This window comes from Pelodiscus sinensis, chromosome 6 (genome assembly GCF_052426305.1).
Source record: "Pelodiscus sinensis isolate ZL-2025 chromosome 6, ASM5242630v1, whole genome shotgun sequence".
In the NCBI taxonomy this organism is placed as follows: Eukaryota; Metazoa; Chordata; order Testudines; family Trionychidae; genus Pelodiscus; species Pelodiscus sinensis.
The window spans coordinates 126940050-126963961 of NC_143057.1; the positions used below are offsets into that span (position 1 = coordinate 126940050).

Sequence of the window (23912 nt, forward strand, 5' to 3'; positions counted from 1 at the left end):
ACTTTCAAGATGGTACAGCAGTTCCTTTGATTAACACTAAAAGTAGAACAACTTAACAAGACAGTTCTATTTTTTTCCTATGGGGAGTTTATTATTATATACTTTGCGTAGCCGTCCTTCAGATAGCCATGGGTACCTGGATTCTAAAGAGTCTTTATTCAGGAGCTGGGACCAATACACAGTGTCTTGTTCTTTTAGTTTGCCTTTTTCCTCTGAAGGGCTCATAAAAGTCACAGACAGTATTCTGCTTGAAATGGTACAAAAGCAGTGATGAATCTTTCAAGTCAGTTGAGTGAGTAGAACATTTTCACTGTGCAGAAGATGGTTATATTTCCTTAAAACTAGGCATGTTTCTTTTAAAGTTGTTGCACACACTGTCTGGGGGTGCTTACACAGGTAAATGTGATGGTCCTCATTTTACAATTTCTCTTCATTTTAGAGTCTCCTGTACAGAATTGCTTACTAAGCTCCAACCGCTTTGCAAACCTGCAGAAGACTGAGTTTTCATGGGTGTTACAGAGGTTATAATTTGAGGACAGTGGGGTTTCACACTTGGCACTCAGGACATAATTTAGCCTGCAAAAAGCTCAATGCCTGTTGGTGAAACGTGAGAAGGAAACACCCTGGATTCATTCATCAATCCTAGGTTCCATTTGGAGGTCTGGCAGAAAGAAGCTAACAGAACTGTCAGTTTTCTTGCTTACAAATTAAACATACTTGTTTTGAAAATATAGAGAACATGGAACACCATGATGTGGTGTGTACAGTCACTTTTCAGCAGCAAACCATACTTTAATACTTACAATACCCTGTGAGTTGTCATCCCGTTTGATTGAACACTTGTGACTTGACAAAACCCGGGGGATTAGTAACAGAGCAAGAATTATAATTTAATTTATAATGTGGGGATTCCAACTCTCAATCTTATGCTCAGACCATTAAATCAAGTGTCTCTCATAAAGTTTTTAAAGTGGTTTGGGAAATTTCCAGAAGAAATGTGCTAAATAAATGGAAAAAGTGATTGTGATCCTGATTCAGAATATTTAAACGGAAAGCTTCCCCTGCTGACTTTATTCAGCTTTACCCATACCATTAGACTAACTTGGCCCCTTGATTTTTTCCATTTGGATTCCCAGAAGGTGCCCATGGCAGATTTCTTTTTCTTCTCCATGTATAAAGCTGCTTCCATCCATACTTATGCATCTCTGTTAAGTGTGATCTTCCATTTACCCACAGGATATTTTTAATATAACATTGAGGCTTTTAAGATACAGTTTCTCTTCCTTTTGATCTTGGATTTGATACCGACCCTTTAGAACCTGCAGTTCACTCATAGCTTTACATCTTCTTATAACTGATACAATATTAAATCTTCCACCATCCCAGTTAAGCCTTTGTGCAAGATGAATCAAATGTTCCTGCTGTTTTCTTTGATCATAGAAATAACAATTATTCCATTAATCTGATCTGTGAACTTGTCATAAGACATGCAGAATTTCGAGATGGAAAAGGTTTGTCAGATCCTAGGTTCTGCATTATCACCCCTTCTAATGAAGGCTAGAGTCCCCATTTAGAGAACGTGTAGTCTAGCAAGAACTAAATTCTTACCTCCCTATTCTTTGAAATGAAACTGGGCAAAGGGGCAGGAAGTCATCTGAAGGCAGCAGTCCTACGTTGGCCAGAAAGGATACATTTTAATGGTTCAAACACCCCCAAAAATGTAAACCCCTCAACACAATAAAAGCCCTCTGGATTAGGTCATAGTCAGCCTCTTTTTCTGTTTTCCATAAGCTAATGTTTATGTCCACGATGTATCCAGGAATATGGACTATATTGCTTCCGATGAAAGTTATTGCTGTATATAGGATGTCCTTGAAAGCATCAGGTATCATAGCGCAAACTCTTCTGACTAATGACTCCGAACAGAGGTCAAACTTTCTTATGCTGACTGCTGCTGTCAGTCTGCTAGAAAAACTCTGGATGATCCACCTGTTAGAACAAAAAGCTCAGTACTGGAGAAAGAAATCTGTCCAGAGCTTTTTGGTACCTTTCCTGTCTAGTGCTCTGTGTTGCGTGTTCTCGTACAATGATTATAATGTGACTGCTTTGGGAGCCAAAATTTTATTCCTTTTACACCACAGATAGTTGTTAAAGCACTGTAAAGTGACAATTTACCTTTGTGTGCTGTGTTTTTAAGTCCTGCAGCAAGTAAACAATCTTTTTAGACCTGATCCAAAGCAATTTGAATCAATGGGAATCTTTTCTTTGATTTCAATTGTCTTTGAAGGAAGCCTTTGATTATTAAAACAATAATATGAATACATGAAAGGGGAAAGGTTCCACAGTCACACAGTCTCACAGCCACAGTGATGATGTAGATAGCATATCTTACTTTTATACTGCACCCTTCAGTCCAAAGGAGCCCCGTCATTTATTATAAAGTATGGACCTGTTGCTGCAAGTAGACTAGCCTGAAGTAATTCCAGAGAGGAGTAAGGGTTTACTAATGCAGACTTGTTTGCAGGATCAGATCCTACAACCATAAAAGGATCACTTAACTTGGTGATGCTCAGACCCCATAAGGTCAGGAACCAAATTAGTGATCAACGTTGCCCAAAAGAACCACAGTAGTGTGAATTCATAGTTTCATGTATTATATGTCCATGTTTAAACAGTACAACAGGGAAAACATTTAGTTTTTACAGGTGTGTGTTATTCTCCCAGCAAAATGACTAAGTACTATTCTTTTATTACCTACAGTTGGTTAATAACATAGTAAAAGCATCTTGATTGGCTAATAGATTAGACTGGTATCATTTGCTGCAAAGAGCCGGGGGGGGGAGGCACATTGAAGAGCCACTTGCAACTTGCAAGCCTCACTCTGAGTTTCACTGACTCCTTAAAATGAACCACTGACGAGCGTCCTTCTCTGTGCAGTGTTACCACATCACGGCAGCACTGCACAAACATCTCAAGTCAAGCAAAAAATACTTTCTCCAACTGAAACGACAAGGTGTGTTTAGAGAGGCAGAATATAATGCCCTGACTTTGGGAGTGTGGCTAGGACCCCAGGGCTAACCCTCTGCTTTTGTGGAAATTGCCCTGGAGTCCTTTGAATCAAGTTCCTGATTCCTTGTCTTTAATATGTCTAAAGCAAAAGATGGCATCTTCAGCAGCACTACGCCCCCTTAATGTCCGGGCATTGGTTCAGTACTGACAAAGCACCACCTACACCCAGCATTCATTAGTGATCTCCCCTTTAACTACACATCAGGCCTGACTCTGCTCATCAGACAAAACCAGAGGGATTGTACCACTTGGTGTCCCGTCTACAAGCTGTGCTCATGCTTTCCCTTCTCTTTTACAGAAACTTCTCCAGGAGTCACTGAGGTGACGTTTGTGGAAAAGGAGCCAGCCGAACGTCATTCTATTATTTCCTGGGAACAGGTGCGTAAGTTCATTATAGCACTGTCACGGGGAGCGGCGGGGGGGACTGGCTACTCAACGAGCTGTATATGGATACGGGATACTGAAGAGAACTGGCACATTTCACGTACAGCTCAGCCCACAGGTAAGAGAGACTGACTGAGGCCTGTGACACAAACTGAAGCAATGCTGTCTCCTTTTCTGGTAGTACTCTGGCTTCCAGTCCTACAACTTTCAGTTGCAGTGTTGTTGGGTCTCACAAGAGGAGAAGGCCAGTAATGCATTTAGGTGGGAACCCTCTAAGGAAGCCTTTTGTCTGATGAGTTAGGGATGTGAATGGTTAACCAGTGGGGCTGGAGCTGCTCCCTGCCTGCCTTGGGCAGGGAGCTTCTCCAGCCCCATGGGGCCCTCCATAGGCAGGGGACTTCTCTGACCAGCCTGCTTGGAGCAGCCCCTGATTGTGGCAGACCTGGCCTGGCCTGGCCTGGCCTCCCCGGTGCAGACAGGGGCTGCTTTGACTGGCTGGCTGGAGCAGCCCTTGTCTGCGGTGTGAGAAGGGGGGGGGCGCGCCAGTCCAGCCATGGTGGGCGGGTGGGGACACTCCAGCCCAGTGAGGCTGCTTGCTCCCCCTTTATGTTTAGCTGGTTAACCGACTAACGTTTAACTGGCTAACCAATTAAACGGGATTTTACATCCCTAAGAGTATGTCTACACTACCCCGCTAGTTCGAACTAGAGGGGTAATGTAGGCAGACCGCACTTGCAAATGAAGCCCGGGATTTGAATTTCCCGGGCTTCATTTGCATAAGCGGGGCACCGCCATTTTTAAATCCCCGCTCGTTCGAACCCCGTGCCGTGTGGCTACACGCGGCACGAACTAGGTAGCTCGAACTAGGCTTCCTAGTTCGAACTACCATTACTCCTCATTCCACAAGGAGTAACGGTAGTTCGAACTAGGAAGCCTAGTTCGAGCTACCTAGTTCGTGCCGCGTGTAGCCACACGGCACGGGGTTCGAACGAGCGGGGATTTAAAAATGGCGGTGCCCCGCTTATGCAAATGAAGCCCAGGAAATTCAAATCCCGGGCTTCATTTGCAAGTGCGGTATGCCTACATTACCCTCCTAGTTCGAACTAGGAGGGTAGTGTAGACATACCCTCACTCAAGTGCGGCAGCGAATAGGGATGATGACTCAGTAGGTGGCTGTCCTTCTACATCAGCCTTGAAACTAAGCTCTAGCATGGTGGTAGGGGCCTCTGAGGTGTGGCTTGAGGTGCTGTCCTTCAGATCGGGTGTAAAATCAAGTGCTTTATGGCCATTTAAAGAGGGAGATTTGTAGTGCAAACAAGTCATTCAATGCCCCCATCTGTACTCCACTCATGAGTTTCTCTTCTCAACCTCAACTACCTACCACAGCCCCATATCTCCTCAGTCATCTTGGCAACCAATATCCAGCCTTCACCCCAGTCATAAATATAAAACACCCACATGCTATGCCTGGGGGAATTCTGTGCCAAAATTTTTTTTAATTTTAAATATTTTAAAGTTCTGAATATTTTATTTATCAGACTAACACAATATAATCACACCAATTTAAATTATTTTGGCAATTTATTTCAAAATACCTGCCAACTAGTATGTCTGTAACAATACAGATAGCAAAAAAGATTCAGGACATGTTTTTTGACAGATTCTTTACCAGGCATATTAATACAGAACTTTGAACTTCTAATCTGGCAACCCTAGGAAACAGGGTGCTGGATAAAAGATTTTGCCGGGCTAGGTAGGGTGCTGCGGGGTGTGAGCATGAGGGAGTAGAAGTGGGGCGCTTACTTGCCGCCCCACTGCTGGGGGCACGCACAGATCCGTGCTCCCTGCTGTTCCCAGGCACTGCTCTCTCCCCCCCCACCTCCACTATGGGACGGGGGGAAAGCCTCAGGGGAAGCAGCTGTTGTGTGCTGCTGTTCTCCCAGCTGGGTAGGAGGGGAAATGGCAGCATGCAGAGCCTCTTCCTCCTCCATATCACCGGTGTTCCCAGATCGGGGACGCGCAGACGACCTCAAAAGCAGTGTAAAGGCTTGAGGTAGTCAAGGGTAATGGAGGAGCTGAGGGAGAGGGAAGTCATTGCTGCGCAGGAGCCTGGGAGTGTGGGTGAGAGAACGTGGGGTCACTTGGCCCCACGGGCAGGACACTGTGAGGAAAGTAGCCTCTTGCCCTCCCTGTCTACTGCTGACTGCTATGGCTTGTTCTGGCACCCGAGCAGCCCCTGGTGGGTGAAAGACATAAGCACAGCTCCTCTCTGGCAAAATGTGTTTTCTGTGGAGAAAAAAAATCTGGCGGGGGGGGTGGGGAAGACATGATTTCTTCATGTGCACAATGGGGCAGAATTCCCCCAGGAGTAAAATCCATAGAGGTTTCACTTCCGTCATATCTACATAAAAATAGTAACCCTACGTACCTGTGGGCTACCCCTCCACCTATCTGTTCCTAAGGCTTACAGAAAAACATCTCTCGCAGTCACCATTTGCAGTGGAACACCAGGCCCCACTTACTTATACCCACCAGTATGGAAGCCAGGACAGAGCTACATATCGTGTAATTACAGAAGCCGCATCAACCCTACATCCCGCATCATCTATAGGCATGACCGTGTAAGCAGCAGTCAGAGTCAGAAATAAGGCAGGGGTGGGAAACCTTAGGCCTGGGGCCAGATGCAGCCCCCGGCTTGCCTGTATCTGGACCCTGAGGCTCCACGTTGGGGAACCTGCGCTGGCACTCCAGCCCCCCTGCCACCCACCCACAGGGCTGGAGTGCACAGAATCTACTAGCCTGGGTCCCCATGGGCTCTGGTGTGCGAGGGGAATGTGGGGAGTGTCTTTCTTCTGCCCAGTCAGGGGCTTCTCACTTTCCTCCTACTTGTGTGCAGCTCCCAACTGATTTTTCATTTGGTCCCTGACCCAAAAAAGCTTCCCCACCCCTGCCTTATCTGATTCTTTCCCTTACTTTTTGCCAGTTGCTCTGCAGGGATCTGAAATCTACCACCTGTAATTCAAAGTTAACACATGTCCTTTTGTGTGGGAATACAAATAAGCTGTAGAGTTTGATCTCTTGGAATAAGAACTGAGATCTCTCAAGGTGCCCAGTGCGCTGAATTCCCTTATAGTCGTCAGTGGGAGCTGAGAGTTCTTTAGACCACACAGGCAGCACTCAGCACCTGGCAGAATCTGGTTCTTAGGGATGAACTTTCAGCTCTCATCCTTCTCAGCCACATCGCCCTTAATTGCTTTAGTGCAAATAAATGTTTTTAGGCGGTTAGTGTACCTTTTTGTTTTGTTTTCACAACCACTGGGTGGCGCTGCTTCCCAGTTTAATGGAGTGGAAACAATTCACTCCTAGACTTTAGAGAGAATATTAAACTTGAAACCAGGTTCCATTACATGCCCTGTTTTTAGCTCCCATTATAACGTAGGCTAAGAAAGATGGGTTGTCCTGAAATTTAGCAGCATCCGAAACATCGAGGAAAAAAATTCTGCAAAATCGTGCAGAAAGTTGGCCAACGATTGAATTATAGCTCACTAAAAAACCAAAAACCTTGACTATGTGCCCACTCAATCAGAGTTCCATAGGTAAGGCTGGGGCCGGGGAGGAATAGTGAAAGAGGAAGTGGGATGTCGCAGGTGACCTACGTAAGAGCTAGGCACATCACAGCCCTTGCCCTCCAGGGAGCACAAAGACTACTCTCTCTGGACTGCTCCAAGAGGGGTGAGGAGACGCAGAGCAGCGGCTCCATAGCAGGGTAAGCACACAGGGATACATTTGTAAACACCCCCTTCTCCTCCCCCCGAAAGGGACACAGCAGAGGACATGCATAGGGAGTTCCAAGAAGCATTTAGGATCAAAAGCTATAATGGAGGATTGTTCTCCAGCGCATTCTCTTCTGTAAGACGTATAATTTCCTGATAAATCAGATGTACAATTCTGTCCCTGCAATTTATGAACTGTTCTCAACGGGCCTAAGTTGGGATCTGCTGTGACCGCTGGTGCAAATGGGCTGTAAAGCCAGCAGAGGCATCTGCTTGAGAATTCCCCATGGACAGTGCAGACATGGAGAGTGTGACCAAAGCATCTCTGCACTGGGGATAACCCCAGCTGCCAGGCCAGTTTTAGAGCCTTCAGCAGTTGGGTTATACCAGCCTGAAGTGGTAGTAACTTACGTGGAGAGGCAAATTGGACGATGGCCATCTCCACTGTTAGGGAACCATATCAACATGGCATCTGTCTCCTTCTCCCCCGACTCAGGTGTCACGTGGAGTGAGCTCTGTGCCTTTTTGTGTTGAGGGTCCTGTCTGTAGAGCCCATGGATGTAATTTCTATTAACAGCTATAGGATTGTTCTCAGTAAGCGACTACTGCATTATTAGCTTGAGTTAACTGCCATATGTAAAATCTTCTGTTTTATGTGGGAATACAAGGTGAGCACCATAACCTTGCCAGCTGATATATCCCCACTGCCCTAGAAGGACACGGGCATGAAACATGTTTTTTCTAGGTAACTTTGGGATCTCACAGATAATAAATACAGGTATGAAAATCTCATCAAATATTGGGCATCTTGGTTTTGTCATTTATGGGGCTGGCAAGTGCCACTCTAGAAAGCACCAGATGATCTGGGTGCATGCAGCTGGATGAAGTGGTTTTGGGCATATAACTTATCTGACCTCTGTTTTAAGAAGACAGCTGTTTGAAATTACAACCACTTATGACTGAAAGTAACTTGACTGATGAGCCAGTCTTCTCCCACCCTCCTGGAGAACATTGGACAATATCCAGGATCCCAAATGGGGCCATATACTGCGCTGGTATAGAAACTTCCATGATTGTCATTAGAGTTTAGACTGAGGTGGGCAGTAATTTTTGATGGGCGGGCCACTCCAAGAATTTAGAAGGTGGTCAAGGGCCACACTCTTCCATATTAATGGGATGGAGATTGGGTACAGAAGGGAGCTTGGGATAAGGGGGAGAGTTTAGGTGAAGGAGGCATTTGTGATCTGGGGCACTGGACTGGAGTACAGGGGGTGGCATTGTGACCTAGGGCAGGGAAATGGGTACAGGAGGGGGTGCATGGGTTTGGGTTGTGAGCTAAAGCTGAAGGGGTCTGTGATCTGGGGCAGGGGATTGGGGTGCCAGATCTGGGAGGGAATGTGGGTGTAGGAGCGGGCAGAGGATTTGGGTATGTGGGGTGGGGGGCAGAGGGTTGAGGGAGGGAGAGGCTGGGGTGCCAGAGGCAGGGTCTGGCCAGGAGACTTACCAACCAGCAACCCGTTCCTGAATCAGCCTCCCTGCCAGCCAGTGTTCCCTCTAAGCTTCAGGGCAGCGCAGCTTTGCAGGTGATTAATCAGCCCCGCCCAGTCCATCAGCTGCTTGCAGGGAGCCCTGAGCCTCTGACTGGGCGGGGCGGATTAATCACCTATGAAGCTGGGCACACTGCTGTCTAGCCAGAAACCGGCCAATGTGATTGTGCTGGGGGTGGGAACAGCTCCTAAAGCTTCCCCCCTCCACTCCAGACTAGGGATGTTAAGGACTAGCCGACTATCCAATAAGCAAATGCTTATCAGATAGTCAGTCAACTAGTCGATTTCCCCCCTCCCTTCCCGCTGCCGCTATGAGATAGAGGCAGCAAAGGGGGGAAAGAGGAGCACTTCAAAGCAGCAGCACCGCACAGCTGATCCCTGTCTCAGCTGTGCGGCTGCCCCTTTGAAACACCACATTCCTCCTCTGGGGGCTCTTGTACATTTCAAAGGAGGAATGCGGAAGTGCCTATTGACTAGTCAAGTAGTGGATGGAAATTCCATCGACTAGTCAACTAGTAAAATAACCAATTGTTAACATCCCTACTCTGGACTCTCAGTTTTGAAAGTGAGACTGCCCCACAGCCGCGTTTCTGAGCAGCATGCGGGTGGGCAAGACAAGCAGGGAGCCTGCATAGGGCTCCCTGCAGCATCCATGGGCCAGATCCGGTGGCTTGGTGGGCCGGATTCAGCCCACGGGTCATATTTTGCCAAGGTCTGGTTTAGACCTATCCTCTGGAGAAGGCAATGAAGGGGCATTAGCTGAGGGAGTTTCTAAAATGCAGGTAAAAAGAGAGAGAATGTGACTGGAAACACAGGTGCCAATTGATATATTCCCTTGGAAGAGGTGGGTTCAAGACAGCAGGTCTATCCAGAAACCTCTTATCTCTTGCCATGAATCACTAGAGTCCTGGTTTTTGTCTGTCTCAGGAGAATAAGGCCACTGATGTCGATGGAGCTGTTTTCATGTACAAGTGTATTAATAGAAAAATACAATTAACTGATTAAACAGGTTTTTAAGATTGACACAGTGTGGCATGTCAATACTTGTATTCCGTTGAGGTTCTGTAGCACATCAATCATCTCCACACAGCCAGCCTCCTCCATGGTTTTAATCCACATCCTCCCTCTTGCAACTAGCGTTACAAAGTCAGAGCTCATGAAGCTGCATGTAAAATTACAAATGCTTAGCTCTGCAAAGAGCCTGCCGAACAAGGGCACATCTGTTACAGACGCTTGGAAAATGTAAAGCACTCCTGTATGATTTGGAATTCTCGAGCAACTCTGCCCAGCAGCTTTCCTTTCCCTTTGGTATCACGTGACAGGTGAGTTCTTCTCAACACCAAGATGTCTTCTCCTTGGTACCTGCTGCCAATGGAGGCATTTTCAGAAGGTTTTGGAAAAGCCGCTATGCCAAGGTCCAATTTGCTGATCATAGAGTTTAAGGCCAGAAAGGGTCACCCGATTATCCAGTCCGAACACCTGTGTACCACAGGCCACCAGCATACCCGCACACTAAACCCAACAACCAAAGTGAGATCCAGAAGGCATTGTCGCCCACAGGAGATTAGATCTTATGACAGAGATTCAGAAGCACCAAGACACACCAGTGCCAGAGGCACTCACAACAGCAGGGAAACGATAAGTGAGATGTGCTCAGATAATCCTGGCCAGTGACCCGGACCTGCACACTGCAGTGGAAGGCAAAATACCCCAAGATCACTGCTGGTCTGACCAGGGAAAGGAATTCCTTCCCCGCCCACACTTGCCGGTCAGTTAAACCCTGAGCACGTGAGCCAGAACCCTCCAGCCAAGTGCCTGATAATGGTGTGAGACGTGAATAATATCATAGCCACGAACTGTACGGTGTTGCAGATCATATCGACAAGCAGCAAACCAAGCATGTATGGGCCACAGGAGCAGTCGGCTGTGGGGAGCAAATGGATGCAGGCCACGTGCAGGTTGGAGAGCGAGCATCATTGATAGTCTAGCTGTGGACATATGGAGGAACCTCCTTCTAGTTCTGACCAGCTGCAGTGCTGGAGCCTGGGAATCTATTAGCGAGACCCACATCCACCAGAGTCAATGTGCATCTGACCCACAATCCGCTCGCTGTCTTTTATGTGTATCTGCATCTGTGCCCGCAGCAGCAAGCCTTCTCACAAGGGCTAGCAAGCCGTGCTGTCAGGCCGGGCCATGGTGGGGATGCTAGTACTGGCTGAAGGGCTCGAGCTGCCTGGTGAGGGGGTGCTGAACAGTGCCAATGCCAGTCGGCTGTCCAGCCCAAGCCACCGGGTGCACCCTCCGGGCTGCCCAGCCTAGAACCGTGGGCCAGCCACCATCGGTGATAGAGTCCTGCATAGTTGTATCCACATCTGATCCCATGTCCGCAGATGTCCACATCCATAGATATGAGGTGGATATCGGCGGATATGCAGGGCTCTAGTGATCGTAAGTAGCTTCATGCAGCATCTTTCCTTGGCTCATTAAAACTGGCTCCCAATGTGAATCTTTGTGGTTTTCAAATCCATGTCATGCACTTAGTGTTAGTATCGAAAATAGGAGTGGAATTTACTGTCTAAAGGCCCGATCCCACATAGTGCCTGCATTGAGCATAGTCTCATTGATGTCCGTAGGGCTTCTCATAGGTGTAAGTACTAAGCTCAGCAGTAAGTGTTTGCAGGGTTGGACCCCCTATATGTACATGAACACTCTCGGATGGGATGTCGGATGTGCTTGCCTGCATGTGCCTATTACACTTCAATGACTGAAAGTCTGTGAAGGAGAGAAGTCTCGATACTACTGCAGGTTCTGTAGATCAAATGGAAGAGGTTGATTAGTTGGTTTGGTCTCATTGCTGGCAAAGCTCTGTCCCGCACGAAGCAGTGAATGTGCATTAGCTGATGACTTGGAGTCCGTGATTTGGGAGTGTGAATTCATTACTCAAGTTGCCACATCATGAAAATTGTGGAACACACCTAAAATATCCCTTTATTCACAATAGCTAAATTGGCAAACCAATTGCATGAAATTGCCGCAAAGGTGCCTTTCAAGTTTCTTGGATCTATTTCCAAAACCAGGTTCTTTGTGAAAGACAGACTCTGGTTTTGGAAATAGATCCAAGAAACTTGAAAGCATCTCTCCGATGATGTGATTTAAGTTGTGTGGGGGCTCAGTGAGATCTTTGGTGATGAACATTCCTGTCTCAGTGGAGAGTTAGCTATCTGGGGCAAAGCAGGCTCTCCCTCTTCCCTTTCATAGCATTTAGGGGCATGTTTGTGATTACAGAAAAACTCCTGTGTGCTGCCAGAGGATTTGAAGAATTTCTACCTAATGAGTGATGGCTTCCACATGACCTGGAGTGTGAAGTTTGATGGTAAGTTTTTCTGTGTCTTTCCCTTAGCTTAAAATCCTTTGGGGTAAATTTCCATTTTTTCTGTGCATTCCCCGCGACAGCTGCAATCCCTTCCTCTCAATTTGATCACTGCTTAACAGAATCCTTCATTTGGTTTGAGCTACGTTAGAGGAGCAAAATCATTTTAAATGAAAAATAACCACTCTGCCCTTTAGCCAGCTGTTTTTGGATAGTTCAGTAAGGGTATGTCTACACTACAAAGTTAATTCGAACTAATAGACGTTAGTTCGAATTAACTTTGATAGGCGCTACACAAGTGCTCCGCTAGTTCGAACTTAATTCGAACTAGCGGAGCGCTTAGTTCGAACTAGGTAAACCTCATTCTACGAGGACTAAGCCTAGTTCGAACTTACTAGTTCGAATTAAGGGGTGTGTAGCCCCTTAATTCGAACTAGTTGGAGGCTAGCCCTCCCCAGCTTTCCCTGGTGGCCACTCTGGCCAACACCAGGGAAACTCTATTGCCCCTCTCCCGGCCCCGGACTCCTTAAAGGGGCACGGGCTGGCTACGATGCCCGTGCCAGGTGCAAGCCTGCCAGAACCCAGCCAGCAGACCCTGCACCTGACACGGCTCGAGCCAGCCACCCGATGCCCCCCAGCCCTCCCCCTCTTCCCGGGACCAGGCTGGCGGCTCCCGGGAGGTGGGTCCACGACCTCCGCACTAGGCACAGGAAAGTGGCCGTCTAGGGCAGGAGAGCTGCCAGCCTGGCCACCCAGGACCAGGTGTGCATGAAAATCAAGATGGTCCACTGAGACCCCCGACCCTGAGCCCTGAGCTTACAATGGCCGTACAAAGGTCCATCTAGCCCAGTAGCCTGTCTGCCGACAGCGGCCAACCCTAGAGACCCTGGAGGGGATGGACCGAAGACAGTGACCAAGCCATTTGTCTCGTGCCATCCCTCTCCAGCCTTCCACAAACTTTGGACAGGGACACCACTCCTGCCCCCTGGCTAATACCACTCCATGGACCCAACCTCCATGAATTGATCTTACTTCTCTTTAAACTCTGTTCTAGTTCTAGCCTTCACAGCCTCCTGCAGCAAGGAGTTCCACAGGTTGACTCTTTGCTTTGTGAAGAACAACTTTCTGTTACTAGTTTGACGCCTGCTACCCATTCCTTTCCTTTGGTGTCCTCTAGTCCTTCTATTATGGGAACTAATGAAGAACTTTTCTTGATCCACCCCACTCATGCTTTTATAGACCTCTATCCTATTCCCCCTCAGTCTCCTCTTTTCTAAACTGAATAGTCCCAGTCTCTTTAGCCTCTCTTCATATGAGACCTGTTCCAAACCTCTGATCATTTTAGTTGCCCTCCCCTCTCCCAGCCTCTCTCTTCCCCTCTCCCACCTCCTTTTCCCAGTCTCCCCGAATTTTGTTCAATAAAGAGAGATTCTATTTTTGACCACACGTTTTCTTTATTTTGTACATCAGGAAGGGGGGCTAGGGAAGGGTAAGTGGAAGGAGGTGAGAGAGGAATGGGGTACGAGCCCCCGATGGGGAGGACTGGGCTGGCTCTGCGGGCTTCTGGGGGTGGAAGCTCTCCTGCAGCCCCCCAATTGCCCCCTCTCCCCAGATGGCAGCCTGCGGCAAGTGCAGCCGGTCTGATGGCCGAGTGCTGTGATGTGCCCAGTGTGGACACTCAGGGCAATCCAAGCCAGGACTGCTTTGCAAGCGGGGCACCCCTGAGAACTGTCTGTCTGGGGTGGGGGTCGGGTCCCTTTAAGCACAGCCCTCGGCTAGCCTGAGACAGCAGCTCCACGCTCTAAGTCCTCATCTGATGCCCTGCTGGCACTGCTTCCGGCCATCCTTAACCCCGGTTCAGGGTCCACTTAATGTGGACATGCTAGTTCAAATTAGCAAAATGCTAATTCGAACTAGTTTTTAGTTCTAGATGCGTTAGTTCGAATTAGCTTAGTTCGAATTAACTAATTCGAACTAAGTTAGTTCGAATTAACGCTGTAGTGTAGACATACCCTTACTGATGTATAAAACTACCCTCTAGCAAAGTCCAAAGTGCTATGGAATCAAAAGCCAACACAAGTTGATAAAAGTTGAACAGCCACCTGAATTTCTGTGCATGATACATCAGGCTTAAGCCTACGATCCATGCACATGCAGGATTTCCATGTGAGAACTTATTTTGCTAGGATCAGGTCTATTTTTGATCACCTAAATGCCAGTGTGTCTTATCCAAATCCAAACATACCCATCATCAAATGGATGAGTACACAGGTTGGACTTCAATCTGCAATTTTTGTCTACAGGTTGGACCTCCCTGGTCCGGCACCCTCGGCACCTCAGCAGTCCCAGACCAGGGAGTCTGCCAGACCAGGGGAGATCAAGGCTCCCCTGCTGGCTGCTTCTCTGTTGACTCATCTCCCTGGGGTTCCCTGCTGGCCTCGCTCGGGCTCCCCACCCTGCTGCCTGCCTGCTGTCACTGGGGTTCCCGCTGCCACTGGGGTTCCCCGGGGTTCCTTTGCTGGTCTGCCCGGCTGCCACCAACCCCACTGTGTCCAGGGATTCCCAGGCTTTTCCGGCTGAGGCTGCCCGGCCACCACTGGCCCCGCTGCCTCTGGGGGATTCCCCAGGTTTCTTCAGCCTGGGGCTGCCTGGCCATTGCCGGCCTTACTGCCTCTGAGGGTTCCTGGCTGAAGCTGCCCAGCTGCCGCTGCCTGGCTCCACTGCCGCCAGGAGTTTCCAGAGGTTCCTCAGCCGGGGCCACTGAGCTGGCTCCACTACTATTGGGGGTTCCCCAGCTAGGCGGGGGTTCCCCAGCCCTCACCAGGCCCCCACTGATACTGAGGTTCCTGACTCAGTCTCTGCTGGCCTAGATGAGAATCTCCAGCCCCCACATTCTCCCAGCTGGCTCACGCTCCCAGCCTCCGGGGCTCTTTGGTCCAGCAACATCTGTAGCCCTGCTGGACCACGGATGTTTCCAGACCAGATAATCCCAGATTTGGGAGGTTTAACCTGTAGTACTTACTCAGCTCAGAGGGACCATCTTGCTATCAGTTGGCTTCCTGCTTCTTACACTCTTCAGATTTCCATCTGGTTTGACAGAGGCAGGAGGGGGGTCAAAGAACTTTGCAAAGGTCGTGCCCCATGCAGTAGCTATGCCCAGGAGACAAGAGCCCTTGCTGCCATTATGATACTGGGAAATTTTAACAATGAACAGCATTTGAATGAAGGGCCTGATCCTAGTCCCATTAAGCGCAGTGGAAGCTTTAACACAGACTTCCGTGCTAGCAGGTACAAACACCAGGCTTCGTTCTGATCTCACGTCAGTGTAACCCCATTGACTTCAGTGGAGTTACTCCAGCGTAAGTGTTAGCCAGACTGGGCTCATCTGTGCCCGGCAGGAACAAGAGCCTCTGAAACAGGCATTTGGCCACCTCAAAGTTGGATTGTTGCAAGGCACTCCCGCAGAAGGCTGCTAGCTTCAGCTGGTGCAAGCAGAAAGTGCTGATCTCCTTGGGAAATGGAGTCTGCAGCGCCCGCTGGGTGGTCCAAATGGGAATTCGAGCTGTGGTGAACCATAGAGCCCTGAATAGGTTTAACACTTCAGCACCTGACCAACAGTCCCCCTGGCCCTCTTCCAGATGGCTACAGCTGCCGTCAGCACCAGGCGTGAGCCAGACCTTCCTCAGCTGCTGCCTTGGTGGTCTCTCTGAGATGGTCTCAGCTTTGCTCCCCCAGAGTCTGCATCTGGCAAACCTGCAGTCCTGCTGCAATGCCCATTTCTCCTTCTCGCCTTTCACAAAATACATGGGGGGGGTGACAAAACAAAAAGATCTCCTCTGCTGTGCTGTCAAGGGGGTGTATTAATGATCTCTCTTGTCACTGCACTGCAGATAACCCCATGCCACTGGGCTCCATGATGATTAACAGCATCTCCAAGCTATGTCGCCTCGTCGGATCATCGGCATATGCTCTACCCAGTGCTCCGACCCTTGCTGACCTGGAAGATGATACGGACGAGGAAGGTCTGGTCCTCTTTGCAGCAGATGGGATGGTACACCCATGTATCAGAATGTGCTTTTCCTCCTTCATTCTCCAGGATAGGGATGAGCTGCATTTCTGCATAATAGGCCAACTGGCATTTTGCTAGCACAGGTAGAGAGGTCACTCTGAATGAGATCCAATTTGTTCTGCTCCAGAGAAAGAATGGACTGGATACTTACAGTCCACCTGGTATCATTACTCTACCTCCTCACCAGTGTGGTCTACGCTCCTTTCCCAACTCAACTGCTCCCTGTGCTTTGTTTTTCCCGGTCTTAAATTGTTACCTAGGGCCTCCTCTTTTCATTCGGCTTGGAAAAAGCTGGTATATTTACAATATAATATCAACAACCATTGGCAATAACTGTCATGGTGGTGGAAAGGCCCTTTGGATACACTGATTTTGAATGCAGCTCTTCAGAGCTAGAAATGTCACTGGACGACATATACTGACACAAGAGGCAGCAGGGGAAATGCATCTGGATGTGTTAGGCATTTGGCAATTAAAAGGATCCATTCCCTTCCCCTAACAGCTTGCAGTCTCACTCGATGCAATAAGCGAGACCAACAGGATGTGGGATCATGCTGGGTCTTTGCAGAAAAAATAATAAAATGTACAAATTGCTATGTGATTTCTGTGGCTCCTTCTCTGCTTATCAGGCACTCCTGTCCTTTAGCTAGTAGAGATGTTGCCCAAGTCCTGCTGTAATTCTAAGCCTCTTGCTATTCAAAAGAAACAGACCAAATTCAGCTCTCACTTACCCACATGCAACTCCACTGAACTTGCAAGACACGTGTGAGAGCACATTATATCCCAAAAGGAGTTTTACCTTTGACTTTAATGAGAAGCTGCCATCCAAAAACCATTTGCTTTCCCATGGTAGACTCTATTAATGTATATCTATTTTCTTTTATTACAGGAAAAATTCTATTCTTTCTAAACTATGTATTTGTTCTCATTCCAACTTACTTATGAGATTGAATCACAAAAACCATAATGGTTAATTGCTTTTGGGGGAAGAAGGGATTGGCCATCGTTGCTTAATGAGTAATGTTCACAACATGATGAATAATTCTAGTGAGGATTTTAAAACAGCTATTCCAAAACGATCCCCATGTCAGCTGGTTTTCAATGGTTTAAATACACGTGCATTACTGTTTTATCTACCAGACCTTAAGCCCTAGTTTCTAAGAAAGATTGTCTGGCTTTGCAATAAGGTTAATGAACATCTAAGTTCTGTGAACTGCAGGTGCATTTTTGTGCAGGCATCTTCAAGAGGTATCCATAGGTGTTTATATATAAGCAGAACTACAATACAGTGATTGTCATAAAACTAAAAATACTGCTTATGGTGCCTTTTCATTCCATTGTTTTGAACTTTCTCTCTCTCCATTTTAAGTTGGCAATAATTTGATTTCTTATAATAATTAATAACTGTTAATTTACCAATTAAAAGTGAATCCTTCCAAGGGTGCATCTACACAGCACCCTAAACTCAAAATAAGATACGCAATTGGCACTACACAAATTGTGTATCGTACCACAAGTTATGGGCCAGCTTTTCAAACATGCCTCTACAGTAGCACCCATAAGTGTACCATGGGCATGAGTTTGTGTATTTGAACAAACAGTTTGGGTCCCCCTCCGATCTTCAATGCTTGAGATGTGTGTGCACACATGAAGTTGAGGGCCTGGTGCATGTAAACAGCTCTCCACGTAGTATATGCAGCCACTGGTCAGTGAAGGTGGACTGTAAGCCTCTTTTGTGTCTTTTTAAAGGTAATGAAGACCAGCCAGAAAAGCCTCATTTTGACCCTCGTAGCCTGATATTTGAATTAGACCCATGCAATGGGAACGGGAAAGTTTGCCTTGTTTTTAAGCACACCAAACCAGGTAAAGACTAAACAGAGCACAGTTAATGGCTTATGATAAATGGCTGCATTTGGTTATCTCTTACTCTTCTGAACTTACATGCAATTTTGAGTGAAATCTTGGCTGCATTGATTTCATAAGGTAGAATTCCCACTGACTTCATTTGGAGCCAGGATTTCCCCCTTGGCATTGAACAGATGAGCCCACATGATAATTCTGTGCCATTTCTAGCTGCCTAAAATGTCTGCACAGGGACTAGTTGATGAGCACACCCAAAATCAGTAACAGAGCTGGAAATGGAACCTAGAAGTCAGGACTTTGGGGTCCCAGGCTATAACCACTAGACCATGCTGCCTTAGGACACATTGGGTCTGGGCCCTTTGGAAGAGCCATCCTACACTATCCAAAGTATCACAACATCACTGCAGGTCTCCAGATGAACCCAGCTGAGACCTTATCCTTCCACTTCAAAACAGTGCTACAGTTTATGTTCCTTTCTTTCAATTCCAGTGGTCACCCCAGACACGGAGATTTGGTTTCTGGACAGAGCTCTGTACTGGCATTTCCTGACGGACACCTTCACTGCCTACTATCGACTGCTGATCACTCACCTGGGCCTCCCGCAATGGCAGTATGCCTTTACCAGCTACGGCATCAGCCCCCAGGCTAAGGTAGGCGAGTGGCAGCCTTACTAGGACTCCGCAGTGAGTCTGAACGGAAGCTTTCTCAAGGGCAGTGTGGAGAGCCACCTGGCTCAGCAACGAGCAGAGGTTCTCGGCAAGCCAGGTAATCCTCCACAGGCATCAGAGTGGGGGTGTAAGTGGTGTGTATTAGATCAGGAGGACTAGCCAGAGCCGGGCTGTCGAGCAGTTGGCAGAGGCACCACGTTAATGTGGTTATTATTATGCAGATGGAGCTCTCCCCACTGGTGACTGTGCAGGGGGACACGGCTGTCTACGCACAAGACCAACCCAGATCACAGGTCTGAACGTGGTGGGAAGGCAAGGGCTAAATGCCCCCTTTCCTTACTAGACTGTATCCCCCTCCCCAACTGCAGAGAGCAAGTGGGGCAGGGAGGCCCCCTTGCACACAGGACAGCAGAGCTAACCATACACGAGTGCGGAACACGCTGCACCTTGCAAAAGGTGGCAACAAAGTACTGTCCTGCTGTCCCAAAACATGGTGCCGGAGTGAGAGTCCCAGTATCCCCCCGGGCTGCTCCTGGCGTGGTGCTGCTCCTTGCTCAGGGCTAGGCATAAAAGCACAATCTGCTTCCAGCCTGTTCTCTTCACTGCTGCTCCCTTCTGAGTGCCAGGTCTCTGTATTTATAGCCTCCTGCCTTGCCTGTGAATTTCTGATTGGGCTTTCTGTCCCAGCTTGCTCATTACTCCACCCTCTGCCCTGTGGGAGACAACAACACTTAAACCTGAGCGCTGCTCCACGCTGGCAGGACCTTTGCTCCCTGCTGCGTGTAGTGGATCGGAAGGTCCTTGTTTTTAATCACAAACTGCAGACTTGCTACCAGCAAATTGACATTCCCTGATGGTAAGCATGTGAGACAGCCCTCTGAAGCCAGAGCAAGTTTCAGCCTAGTGAGAATTGATTAGGCCCCCAGCATTTCTGATTTCTTCCCCATCATGCTGTGCTCTAAATAGAACCTACCTGATTGATCCAGGCTCTGCGGATTGTCCTCTAGCAATAGCTTTTCCAGCACACTACTGCATATATTTACTAACCCTGGTGTGAAAGGGTTCCCCAGGCACTCCCTAATCAATCCATTTCCTCCTAGGTTAGATTATATCCTGCTGCCTTTACCTGATTCCAGTGGTGCAAGGTTGTCTGCACTGGCATCATCATCTGAAAAGGGCTCTCAGGGGGAAATAACTGGAGACGGTCCCCTTATACAGTATTTAGCTCTACCACCCTTTAGTGTGTGTATTGACGCTGTTTATCTTGTTCAGCGCTATGCTGTGCACTGGAACAGGAGTGGTTTGAGGCGGGGTTGTGCCTAATAACCCAACCCTGGCTTCATGAGCCAGCTGGCTCTCATAGAAAATGTGTCAGAGGGATAACTGTGTTTGTCTGTAACTTGAAAAACAACAATCTTCTGTGGCAACTTAGAAGCTAACAAAAATGGCAGCGCCCGACAAGATGCAAATGAAGCCTGGGATATTTAAATCCCAGGCTTCATTTGCAACTTCGAATGCCTACATTAGCCACCCTAGTTCGAACTAGGGTGGCAGTGTAGACATACCCTAACTGAAGAAACTTGAAAAACGAATAGAGTAGCAGCACCTTGAAGACTAACAGAACATGTAGATGGTATCATGAGCTTTTGTGGGCAAAACCCACTTCTTCAGATGAATTGAGTATTAAAAGTCCATATCCAAAAAAAAATAGGGGGAAGGAAGGGATAAAGATAGTGAATTAGAGTGTTCAAGTTACAAGAAGCTGATAGAGGAGGTGCAAATTGTTCTTAGGTACCCATTGTTTAGTTGGTTAAGTCATTAGGATATGGAAGGTAGTGTGCTAGCCAGGTAATATCTTTATTCATACCTTTTTGATGGCTCCCAAACTTGTAAATGAAGCTAAGTTCCAGCTCTTCCCTTTATATTTGTTCAGAGGGGTAGCTGAGTTAGTCTGTAAGGGTATGTCTGTACTCGCACCCTTTCGAGAGAGGGATGCAAATGCAGCTGAGAGAAATTGCAAATGAAGCGTGGATTTGAATTTCCCGTGCTTCATTTGCATAATTGCGGACCGCCGCTATTTTGAAATACCCTATTTCGAAATAATTTCAAAGTAGCGGCGGTTTGCAATTATGCAAATGAAGCGCGGGAAATTCAAATCCACGCTTCATTTGCAATTTTGCTCAGCTGCATTTGCATCCCTCTCTTGAAAGAGGGTGCAAGTACAGACATACTCTCTATATTTTCAGTTAGATAGGGTATCGTGGGCAAAACCCACTTCATCAGATAAGCTGAAGAGGAATAACAGAAACCCGGAATTTATAACCAAAACAAAAGTTACCTGCCAGTTGTAGGACCAGTGGTAATGTGACTAATTAAGTGGGCGGGAAGCATCCCATACTTAGTTTTTGATGTAAAAATGCGGCATTAGATGCAGAAAACGCTAGAAAATGTGGAAAACAGAAAAGTAGAAGACAGGAGTGTGCATTGCAGAGTGAAACTTCCCAGTGGCAACAAGATAATGCGGATGGTACAGTCCTCAAACCAGGCAGAAGAGAAGTGAACATAAGGTCTGAGTTGAAGTTTGCACTACTGAACCTGCACTGTGAGAAGGGCTTTGGAGGCTTTTTATTTCACAGGAGCGGCCCAGCCATTCTAGCCATGCTTGTTTGGCAAATTGCACTGCAAAGTAGTATTAATCACTTGCTGCTTCTCTGAAGCCAAATAAATTAGGCCTGTTTCCCTTCTCCCTTCCATTGATATAAATCAGGAGTAACTAACTCCCTAATGTCTGCCGAGTTACACCTAGGGAAAACGAGGAGAATCAGGTTCCTCTTCTGGCCTTTACCTGCACAGTGGGCCGATCCAGACATCTCTGTACCTTGGGAAGGTTATATCACAATCCTCATTCTGCGGTTACAAACCATCTCTGCTATAAAGCCCTTTGCAGAAAACCGTGTGAGCTGACACACAGACCGACACAGGCTCCTGACAGCAGGAGCTTGGTGTATGTTTAAAATGTTCCAAACTTGATTCTTGGGGTTTCCCCCCAAGTCTCTAATGTGTGATTTCTCTTCCTTCTCTCCCCCGCCCCCTTCCTGGCATCCTTCCCCACAATTTGCTTTTTTCAGCAATGGTTTAACATGTACAAACCCATCACCATCAATACAGCCCTACTTGCGGAAGAAGCTGACTCCTTTGTGAATAAACTGGACCCCAACAAGGTATTTAAAAGCAAGAACAAAACTCCCGTGCTCAAAAAGAAATTGCCATCCCAGCCCACAGGCTCCCAGAAAAGTCACACGAGCACAACCTCCTCCAAGGTCTCTTCCCTAGCCGGGAACTCGCTGCGGAAACGAGAACCACAAACCTGACTCTGGGAAGCGATTTCATTCCTGGTCGTTCAAACCCCACTGTGGTGTCTCTCCAGTTTGGATCAAACCACTTCTCAGGCAGGAAGAGACTTCCCAGTGCAAGCCATGTTGCACCATTTGCATGAAATACAACCACAATTTATTCAATGGAAGACACGGCTGGAGACTCAGAAAGCTGCAGGTCCTAGCGAGATGGTGGTTAATTCCTTTCTGTTGTGCTGGGCAAATACTTCTGAGGGTGGATCAAAATGCCACAGAAGCCATTGAGCTGGGTGGAGTGTGTTACCGCTGGTAAAGTACAGCAATGAAATAAAGTAAATTAACTCTCTATCTTCATTTTCATATACATCTTATTAAATACACCCTACATGCACCAGTAAATATTTCTGCCCGCGTCCTTGTAGAAGAAAGAAGGATGTTCTCTCTGCATGTAATGAGTGGAGGATCAAACCCGGCGATGTTGGTAGTATTGCTCCCCTTGACTTCACGAGTGCAGGACTGGGTCCTATGGCTCAGTGGTGTGTAAGGGCTTCATGCTGATCATCACCCACAAATCCCCTTAAGTGTTCAGCCTGGGGGCAGGCTGTGAACTCTTTGTGCAGCTGCATAGCCTGCTGCTGCTAGAGACCATAGCTGATGTCGTGCACTCTCCACAAGAGCTATCCATGGCCAGAGTCGTGCAAAGCGTGGTGAGCGGATGGACTAGGCAAGAACCGTGCTGGAAAACACGGATGTGGGAGCCTTCTGAAAACACTCCCGTTGTCTCAGGCCAGGGCTGCTCTCCTCAGAAGCTCTCTGGCTCCAGGTTAACAATCTGCCCTGGACCACTGTGGGGTCCCTATCGCCGTAGCTGTCTGTGCTCGGTAGGCAGGCAAGGTGCTCAACAACTTTCAGGATCAGGTGTCACAGGATTGGGCTCTCCTGCCACAGAGTTTCCCAAACTGTGGGTCCCAACGAGGTTGCAGACGGATCAGGAACCCAATGCAGAGAGGTTCCCCGGGGCAGGGCCGAATTAAGATGTGCTTAGGCATTTAGCTATCTCAAGTTTAAAAAGCCCCACGAGGCCCCAAAGCATTACCCAAAAAATGAAGTTTAGTCATCTGAGGCCCTAAGCTGTAGCTTACTTAGCTTCTGTGTAAAGCCGGCCCTGCCCCAGGGAATAGGTGGGTGCTTTGAAGAACAAGCCTGCAGCAGCATCTCCTGTCCATGGAGCTGGGAACCAGCCACAGCCCCATACGGCAAGAACTGCTGCTGCAGGGTGAGTGGGACAGGGTCAATCTCCAGTGTACACACAGGGGCTACCCCCTCCGTACTGGGCCAGGCCCAGGGTTGTGGTGCCGGAGCAGAGAGTGCTACTGCAGGTGGTCGGTGCCCTCTCAGCAGGCACATATTGGGAGCTGGGGTGAGTCACAAAACAAGACACTGCAGTTAACAGGTCTCCTTGATTAAATGTCCTAACAGCAATGCTCAGCTGCCCTTGTTCTAAGCAAGAGGCCCTCCCAACAAAGAAAGCCACCTTCACTGCCAGTTTGTGGCCAAATGAACCCAGCTATTTTCCTCTGCTCTTTTGCCCGGCTGTTCTGAGGACAGGGCCGAGGAGACTGGAGCCAACAACCATGGCAGCAAGCTGTACTGGCAGATGTTGAAGGATTTACTGCAGGAGTTTGTCCTCACTAACACTGCTCCAGTGCATGGAGAAGACCAAAAGCTGTCAGGTGCTCCAGCTTAACTGCTTTCAATGGCTCTTTGAGACAACGCAGCTACAGGCGCCCACAGAAGCTTTACTGTTAGAGATGCA

General features: G+C 47.9%; 1 protein-coding gene across 2 annotated transcripts in view; it reads left to right on the forward strand.

Annotated features, from left to right (window-relative positions):
* TPGS2 (tubulin polyglutamylase complex subunit 2) overlaps positions 1–23912 on the forward strand; it is a 94498-nt gene that overhangs the window by 3753 nt on the left and 66833 nt on the right. The window contains exons 2-7 of one of the 2 annotated variants that reach the window (XM_006122998.5): positions 3368–3447; positions 12059–12146; positions 16034–16165; positions 17962–18075; positions 18565–18725; positions 21872–22445. In XM_006122998.5, coding sequence (XP_006123060.3) covers positions 3368–3447; positions 12059–12146; positions 16034–16165; positions 17962–18075; positions 18565–18725; positions 21872–22114 — 818 coding nt within the window. In that variant the 3' untranslated portion in view covers positions 22115–22445. Of the gene's footprint in view, positions 1–3367; positions 3448–12058; positions 12147–16033; positions 16166–17961; positions 18076–18564; positions 18726–21871; positions 22446–23912 lie in introns of those variants that run through there. The other variant, XM_075932771.2, reaches the window with a different exon arrangement.